The sequence below is a fragment of the Mchenga conophoros genome, linkage group LG14, assembly GCF_057382185.1.
Source record: "Mchenga conophoros isolate Kocher_MC1m ecotype Shallow Benthic linkage group LG14, M_conophoros_male_GT1.1, whole genome shotgun sequence".
Classification (NCBI taxonomy): domain Eukaryota; kingdom Metazoa; phylum Chordata; class Actinopteri; order Cichliformes; family Cichlidae; genus Mchenga; species Mchenga conophoros.
Window position 1 is genome coordinate 30,853,212 of NC_140539.1, and position 9,490 is coordinate 30,862,701.

At 40.3% G+C, this 9,490-nt stretch overlaps 1 protein-coding gene across 1 annotated transcript; it reads right to left on the reverse strand.

Moving 5' to 3' along the window:
- Positions 1 to 2,451: 2,451 nt before the first annotated feature.
- On the reverse strand, positions 2,452 to 8,906 carry LOC146560071 (protein sel-1 homolog 3). The gene is made up of 23 exons (XM_085243907.1): positions 8,666 to 8,906; positions 8,091 to 8,565; positions 7,759 to 7,885; positions 7,533 to 7,654; positions 7,334 to 7,449; positions 7,182 to 7,243; positions 6,936 to 7,068; positions 6,705 to 6,840; positions 6,468 to 6,605; positions 6,112 to 6,317; positions 5,837 to 6,016; positions 5,445 to 5,564; positions 4,986 to 5,126; positions 4,795 to 4,857; positions 4,508 to 4,681; positions 4,272 to 4,399; positions 4,103 to 4,186; positions 3,922 to 4,012; positions 3,723 to 3,810; positions 3,523 to 3,632; positions 3,299 to 3,426; positions 3,110 to 3,212; positions 2,452 to 2,786 (listed from the first exon to the last, which is right to left on the reverse strand). Exons 1-23 carry the CDS (start codon positions 8,717 to 8,719, stop codon positions 2,700 to 2,702), a joined length of 3,066 nt encoding a protein of 1,021 aa, XP_085100033.1. The 5' UTR covers positions 8,720 to 8,906; the 3' UTR covers positions 2,452 to 2,699.
- Positions 8,907 to 9,490: the final 584 nt, after the last annotated feature.

Below are 9,490 nucleotides of genomic sequence, written 5' to 3' on the forward strand. Positions count from 1 at the left end.
AAAATAGATATTTGCAAAATTCTGCCTAAATATGTATTTTACCTGGTTAATGTGTGTGGCGGGGCGTGGTCTGCAGCTCCGCTGCATGGGAGTCGGACGCACCTGAGCGGCACCCGCAATCACGCCTCGCCGCCTTAAAGTCTGTGCTCTCTCTGCTGTTGTGTTGTCGGGCTGTGAGCTGAAAAACTATAGCCGGCTGTATGCGTGCAGCAACCGTGTATGAAAAGTGGTCAATAAAGAGATGCTGAAAAGCAGCGGGTCTGCCGTGATATGTTTTCAATGGAACTTCTGCTCCTGAACCTCTGCGCACAGCGTCTGCAAATCGGGGCTGTACGAAGTCACTTTCATCTTTACGCAGGACTGTAAGCTATCATCTATGAGGCGTGAGCGGTGTTTGTTTTTAACATAGTTCACGGTGGAGAACAGCTGCTGACATAATGTGGATCCGAAGATCCATAATTGGCCTATCTGGGGTTGAAAGTCTCGATAAATGCACGGCGTTTCGGCGGGTATACCGGCTTCTGCGAGTGTGACGCTTATTTTGAGCGATGAAAAATTAAAAAAAATACAATTTTCTTTTTATATTTCAATATCAAAGGATGCAATGTTATCGTAAAATTAATTAACTAAACATTTGTCATACCATCATCACCCCCCCCCCCCCCCCCCCCCCCAACAAATGCCAAATTATTCCCCAAAATAGAACCAGGGGAATTAAGATGTGGCTGAACTAATTTGTTGTGAGGAGAGTTGTCAGTGACTACTTGTTTAACTCTGATTATTAGAATATGAATTGCTATAGAAATTCTCTGGATTGTTTTCTGTTTGTAAGCAGCATTGTGTTACTGTATATATACACACACATACACTCAACAAAAATATAAACGCAACACCTTTGTTACTGCTCCCATTCCCCATGGGATGGACGTAGAGACCTAAAATTCATTCCAGATACACAATATGACCATCCCTCCCAAACAGTGGTCACAAATCAGTCCAAATGTGTGGTAGTGGGCACATCTGCTATATTGAGATAATCCATCCCACCTCACAGGTGTGCCACATCAGGATGCTGATCTGACATCATGAGTAGTGCACAGGTGTACCTCAGACTGCCCACAACAAAAGGCCACCCTGGAATGTGCAGTTTTTTGCGCTATTGGGGGTCTGGGGACCCAGAACCGGTCAGTATCTGGTGTGACCACCATTTGCCTCATGCAGTGCAACACATCGTCGCATGGAGTCTATCAGATTGTCAATTGTGGCCTGTGGAATGTTGGTCCACTCCACTTCAATGGCTGTGCGAGGTTGTTGGATATTCGTGGGAACTGGTACACGCTGTCGTATACGCCGGTCAAGCACATCCCGAACATGCTCAATGGGTGACATGTCCGGTGAGTATGCTGGCCATGCAAGAACTGGGACATTCTCAGCTGCCATCTGCCCTGAACAATGTGAACCATGATTCATCCGTGAAGCGCACACCTCTCCAACGTGCCAGACGCCATCGAATGTGAGCATTTGCCCACACAAGTCTGTTACGGCGACGAGCTGGAGTCAGGTCAAGACCCCGATGAGGAAGACGGGCATGCAGTTGAGCGTCCCTGAGACGGTTTCTGACAGTTTGTGCAGAAATTGTTTGGTTGTGCAAACCAATTGTTCCAGCAGCTGTCTGGGTGGCTGGTCTCAGACGATCTTGGAGGTGAACCTACTGGATGTGGAGGTCCTGGGCTGGTGTGGTTACACGAGGTCTGCGGTTGTGAGGCCGGTTGGATGTGCTGCCATATTCTCTGAAACGCCTGTGGAGACGGCTTATGGTTGAGAAATGAACATTCAATGCACGGGCGACAGATCTGGTTGACATTCCTGCTGTCAGCATGCCAATTGCACGCTCCCTCATTGCTTGTGGCATCTGTGGCATTTTGCTGTGAGACAAAACTGCACATTCCAGGGTGGCCTTTTGTTGTGGGCAGTCTGAGGTACACCTGTGCACTACTCATGATGTCAGATCAGCATCCTGATGTGGCACACCTGTGAGGTGGGATGGATTATCTCAATATAGCAGATGTGCCCACTACCACACATTTGGACTGATTTGTGACCACTGTTTGGGAGGGATGGTTATATTGTGTATCTGGAATGAATTTTAGGTCTCTACGTCCATCCCATGGGGAATGGGAGCAGTAACAAAGGTGTTGCGTTTATATTTTTGTTGAGTGTACATACATATAATATTACATTTAAACCAGAAAGTGGCAGGGCTGTGGATATTATTACTGCTTTTAAACAAATGTGTTTAGTTTGTTTACTTTATATAAATCCAAATATTAATTTTGAACTATAAGATATGTGTTTCTCATGATGCAGTATAAAGTGGTGATGGTGGAGTTGACCATCTGACCATCTGGTCATTCACTCACAAATGAACCAAGATGAAATAATCAACAGAGGAAACAGCAATCTTTATGATTTATTCAATTAAAAAATAAAATAAAAGCGAGTCTTTTTAACAGCAGTAAACAGATTACAGACACAGACATATACAAAAAATACATTCATTTTTATGTCAGCTTTGCTCCGTACAGTTGTCCCAAGTAACCAATAGGTAAACTACTGTGGTGTTTCTGTGCTAATGAAGGTTGATTTTTCCACATAGTCCTTCAGTTTGTTTGCAGGCAAGTGTCACAACAACCTTGGTTCTAGTGGAGAGACAAGCGTCTCCTGAACATACCACGGATGATTAAAAACACTGTTGGAGCTGCAACCACAGCAAGAGCAGTGCAGAACTGTGGGAAATAAAAGGAACAGGAACACAAAATTCAGATTGAAGCAGTATTAATATTAATTTGATAGATAAATATTATACTACACCACATTACCTAATAGATTTAGATTTTAATATTTTCAAGTTTTAAAATTTGATGACTTCTTATCAGTGTGAATGTCATTATATTGTATAATGATAGAAACATGTTACAGGCTACACAAAGAATGATAATTTAAAGACACTGAGTACTTCAGTTATGACATATTGTGTTTGAACCTAATTTTGGGTTGTTAAATCTTATGCTGGTCACTGATTTGTTGTAGATATGGATATTACACTTACCTTAATAGCAGCGCTATAGTGCTTTTGAAATGTCTGTACGTATACACTGAAGAGGGCAAGGCTGCAAGGAAAGAATGAGTCTGCATCTTCCGAGTCTCTGCATCTTTTGGAAAGAAATATAGATTTTTTTGTTGCATATACGTACGTGCAGTAAGCTGCATTTTTAATACAGACAGTATTCAAACAAACCTTTTGTACAGGGCATTTAGAAGCAATTCCTTGTCTGCCAGGTATAACTCTGAGATGCCAAGTTTAATCAGTATAGACAGTGGCAGCTTGTAACCTTCTTCACCAAGGACACCTAAATTATACCATCCCTGTGGAAAATGACAGGTATGACTTACTAAAACATAAACAAACGCACACAATATATACAAAAACATAGCAAAGGTGTAATGTAAAAGCAGGTAAACCTGGGGATTGTTCCTTAGTGCTGCCAGTGTGTACATCTGTGCTGCAGAAAACAAGTTTTTCTGCCTGTTACCATGCCTCTCGTAAAACAAGTCGCCCATCCTAATAAAAGCTGGGGCGAAAACAGATTTCGAGATCAAATCAGGTATAGTAAGTGCACAAGTCTGCAACTGTTCTGTTGCATTTAAAGTTAGTGACTTACCATAAGTGTTAGGATTTTGACTTTGGATCGTAATGTTGTAATATCTCCACATACAGTCTGATGCATAATCAGGATCCAGAAAACCTCCCTATTGACATAAAAGTAGTAAATAAAGAGGGAGAGCTGAAGTAAGCAGGAAAGTGACAATAACATTTAGGCTAATAGAGGCACATTTCAGATTTACATTTCTGTTACTTACCGAATTTTGTTCACACAGGTACGCCACATTAAACTGTGCAACTGCATATCCTGCTTCAGCAGCCATCATGTAATATAATAGTGATGTGAACCTGTAGCGAAGTCAGAAGATGAAATAGCTGTAATTGCATTCTAGTGATCTGATCAGGATTTTGGCAACTGTGACTAGAGAAAGACTTTACACGTCGTTCTTGAGATAGGCATCCAAAGCTTTGTGTAAGATGCTGCCCAAGTATCCGTTGTGCTCCGCTGCCCACTTTACCCACCTGCAGTAAGTTAAGAATACATTCTGGTTAAGAGACAAATAGAAATGCATGTGAATTAAAATAAATAAAAAAGTAAGTTGCTGACAAAACGGCGTCGGATGGATGTCTGTTGACAAAGCCAGGCATCCCAGTGGTCCAAATGTCAGCAATCAGAATCCCTCCCCTGATATTTCCTCTCTCTGCAGACTTCAGATAGTACTTATAGGCTATATACTGTAGGACAGATAAATTTGTTATATTATAAGATATATTTGTTATTACCACTTACAGGACCCATGAAATATACGTTACAGTGGATGATGATGTTACGGTTGAGCTTACCTGGTTGGCAGGTTTTCCTGGATAAAGGCCCTGTGAGTAAATCACACCAAGATTGAAAGCTGCTTCTGGACACATGAGGAGATCGGCCTGTTCCCATAGCTGTATGGCCTGTTTGTAGTCCTTCTCAAAGTGCTCATAGTACCAAGCCAAGGCATTTATTGCAGGAACATGACCCTGTAGGACCGATTATTTTGAGAACCAGAATGAGATGCAAACTTAAAGTGGACTCCAGATGTTACAGCATAGATAACAAATACATCATAAAGAAGTTTTTAACATTTAGCCACCTTATCCATTGCTTTCTTTAGGAATGTGACAGCTTTTGGAATGTTCTTTTCCACTCCATGTCCCTACAGAGAGAAACATTCATATATTACAAGTAGATGTGACTAAATGTTAACACAGGTGGAAGGAAAATGCTTTAGATTAAGATATTTGTCAATGTTGTTCCATATTGCATATCAAACACAAATCTGACCTGCAGAAGTACTATCCCATAGTCATACATTGACACTGGATCCTCCCACTGGACAGCTCCCCTTTCATAGTGTCTCACAGCCTTCAGGATGTTTGGAGTCACTCCTTGCTGGCCCCAGAATAGCATGCGGGCAATAGCTTGCTGTAAGAAAATTTTCAAAGTATTACTAAAATCTAAATGTTGAAATCCCCCCAGGAGTCGAGTTTTTAAAAAAAAAAGTGATGCAGATCAACACCAGCAGAGTTTCCTTTGCCCATGCTCCACCTCTGTAGCCTCTGTAGTTCTTGCTAATGAACATCAGTGATTTTACTTCTGCTTTTGTCTTTGTGGAAGAACAATTATACCAACAGTTATATCAGCAGTTAGTCTTGTGACAAACCTGTTAACTCAGTCTTTGGCTTGATGAAATGTGAGAAGCATACTTGAAACAAAAGGGCAACAACAAAGTCAGTAGACTACCTCAGCCTCAGTTGCTCCCCTCCGGGCCTGATGTTTGAGCCATTGAAAGATGTGGTGGTTTTCATTGGTCTGGATATTCAACATCTTTTCATCGTTCACAAAAATAGCCTCAACTGTTGTCTAAAAAGGAGAAAAAAAAAGAGGAGACAAATGCTAAGGTTCAAAAATAAATTTGCTTTAAATTAAATGTTAACTAATTTTGATCACTGTAATAATTCCGCTTTCATTATACTGCTGCTTTTTTATGAACTGAAGAAACAAAGATACATTTATTGAGGACAGAAATCGAAAAACTGTAGCCATGATAAAAAGTAATCTAAATGTATTGGTAAAGCAGGTCATACATTGTATAAAAAAATTATTTATATAGAAAAAAACAATGGTTTCCAAACCTGCTGTGGTGAGGGATTGTGACGGTCTATAGTTGTCTGTTGAGCAATGTTAGCATAATAGGCATAGGCCAGATCATGATCCTTGGGCTGACCATGCAGTCCAAGGTGGTGCAGGTGCCCAAGATGCAGCAATGCCAATCGATCACCCTTTTGGGCACCCAGCAGGCCAAGGAGCCAAGCCTGCATCATACATTTAAACATGTGAGAATATATTGAAAAAAAGCTTTTAAAAAACAAATAACTAATTAAACTATAAATGACCTGATAAAACAGACCTTAAAAGGCTCTTTCTGGACTCCTGGGCCAGTACTGTAGAGCACAGATGACATGTGCAGAGCTCGGGTATCAGCTAGACAGCCAGCTTGGAGAAGCAGTGATAATACTTTGCTGACCACTTCCGTGCTTCTCGCTTTGCCCAGCTTATGGAGTGATAAGGAGTATAGTGCTCTGCCCAAATCATGCAGGCCAACTGCTCTTCCTTCTGCAAGGAACAAATTGAACTTTAATGTGTTTAATGACATGCAGAATCCAAAACAGCAGCTATTACAACTGCAGAAAAGCATCATTAATTCAGACCGCATTATATTTTAAAATGCCCTGGCAATTGAAAATATTATACTTCATCTCTCACCATGTTTTAAAACTAATAATTTGGCCAGTTTAGCGGCATGTCTTCTGCGAGGAGCAGCTGCTTCCCACGATGCACACTGTGGATTTGATGTTTGTCTGTGTTTTACCACCCACTTATGGAAAGCATGAGAGCAAGTTTCTGAAGAAAAGCAGCACAAACACATTACTCACAGTGTCATTATTTGAAAAGTTATTTTTTGCACCATCTAGTGTAAGTAAACCCTACTGCTGGTATTACCGGCTTCTGTCCTCTGCTGGATCTTGATTGAATAGCCACTGATCTTGACATTCATGTCAAAGCTAAATTCTTCACAAGTCTGCAGCCACCTGGTGAGATTTAAATTCTGTATAACATCTGGAACATAAAACTCAGACTGAAAAAGAAAGATATAATCAGACTTGAACACAGTGAACAGTTGAGTTGGATGTAGCTACAAGTATTAAGTAAGTACAGTATTACTAGAAGTACCATAATGTCAGACACTATTCGGTTCCGGTGGTATATCACTGGTCCAAAATAGCCTTTCACTCCTGGTATATACTTCCCTCCTCCAATCACAAAATATCCCTCTGTGTCATCAAACATGATAATAAATCTAAACCTGTAAAGCATGTTATACAGCAGAAGAGCACATAGTGTTATAGTACACCTCAAATGCATTTTCTTCCTCTGGGTAAAAACTGAATCATGATGTCACATTAGAAATAGACTTACATATATTCAGAAGTTTTAACTGTTCTCTGGTTGTTATCCAAGCATACCCTATTGACAGCCACCTGAGATGCAATGACAATGAGCATGTTTTTTTCATTATGATGATGATGTGCATGATAAACGGTATGCTGTGTCAACAAAAGACTACTTACTGTTCTACCTTGCACCATCACAATAAGATTGCACCACACATTTAAAGGGACCTTGAATGAAGAGAGAAATGCAGAGGATTCCTGAGACTCTCCATTCATCTGGATGTGTAGGTGACCTGTGTTTAATGTGAATGAAGATGAGCCTTATGGAAGTCAAGATAATGCGATATATAGAATATGTAAGAAAAATTAACTATACCTGACTTTGTGAGGAGTATTGCTGGTGTGATATAACTATTTTGGGAATTTATATGATGAAACACGCCACACAAGGCTTCCTGGCAGTGTCTGGTTACAAATATCCAGATGGAAAGCGTACACCTAGAAACCCCCCCATAAAAAAAGACTTGTTTAAATGACCTTAAATGGTAACTTCAATGACAGAATGGAAAACTAGCAGATATACTGTAAACAGTCTATCATACCATGGGAAAGAGATGGCTTTAACACGTAAATACTCCAGAACCTCATTCCTGTGGGGATTCAGTGTCTTTGTGATACCAAAGCTTTCTCCAGTTGAAGCATAGATTGAAGACAGCAAATGAAGCGTTTCTAAATGAAATTTGGAAGCCTACAATTTAGCATGGTTATTGCAAAGTTTAAAAAACGAGGACTGTGTGAGTTTTTTCATCTTTCTCTGAAATCTTTAAGATTCACAGAATATTGCTGTCAAATACGGTGAGAGAATGTTTTTTTTTCATAGCTTCACTTTAACTTCATATAGAGTTAACTTTTACTCGTACTTCTCCAACCTCACCTTGTTCCAAGGCACACTGTTTCTGGATAAACTGTTTAGTTAGCTGGAGCATTTGTGTGCCCCAGGCAATACAGAGCTGATGTTGTTTGACACGTCGACTTAAGTAGGGCTTAGGTTTCAAATTTGCCACATGTTGAGCTCTGACAGACTTCTCAGTATCATCATATCCAGTGTGTCTGACTGAGGCTCGAAGGATACAACTCAGCACCCACTGAGAGTCTGGAACAATCCCATCAGGTTGATACACCAACCAGTCTGGCAGATTCAGCTTCACAGTCCTTATTTTATTGACACCTGGGACACAGTTCCACTGTCTTAGCAGAAATGTGCTTATGGTGCCAGTTTCAAAGGATACAACACAGTCCAGCTGTACTGTAGCAGGTTCATCACAAGAGTAGAGTACTTGCAAAAGATGGTCTGGCAAAGCCTCCTCTGGAGGATTCAGGATTTTCACCTCATCTAAACCCCAAACAACCTGTATGTGACAGAAGACAAGCATACATTTTCCTGAGAAGACTACACAAGAAGGAACCAGTGTATTAGTGAATTATTGATGAAGGCAAACCTTCTCCTACCTGCATCGTGAGGCAAAGCTGATAGATATATTTGTACAGTGTATGAAAATCCATTGCCCAAGCAATAATCTTGCTGCAGTGAAACAGAAGCACCAAGACCCGGATCTTATCCTGCTCTAACTCAGCTACTCTCCTAGGTAAATATTTGACAGCACAAAGCTCCACCCACTTACTATATACACCTCCGTGGAGCTCTCTGGATTTGGTTGCATTTCACTGCTGATAATATAACAAAAGGTAACCCAGTATCTTTCACCGTTTCCTGAATCTACATTTCACAACCTACATTTGAATTCTTTGTGCTGGTGCGAACTTTAGAGTCAAATCTAAAAATTCAAAAAGAATCTACAGCAGGAAATCAAAGTGCTGTGTATTAGGAGAAGAAGCTCACCTTTCATTCAAAATAGTTTATTGCTTTCATGCAGGAGTGCCATCAAAGTTTAGACCACAACATTAGATGCAAAATGATTTTTTTCCCTGTACAAATATACTGTAGGTTTTCATAAATAGAAGCTCAAAATAAAGACAACGAGAAAAGTAGGGTGAAGGACTTAAGAGCTTAAGCTGATCCACTCTTTTAACCCAATATAGGTTTCGTTATGACAGTTGACATGCATCAACGTTACAGTGCATTATACCGGGAGCAGACAGACACACTCACACATTCAGATGGCATAATCAATTTACAGCTCTGTCGTGCAAAAAAGGTACAAATGACACTTTAAAAAAAGTACCAGTAGGAAATTGTTATTTTTTTTAAGCTCGTCTTATTTTTTAAAATAAAATATTTAAACGTGTCTTATAAATCCAAACCACCTGTTACAT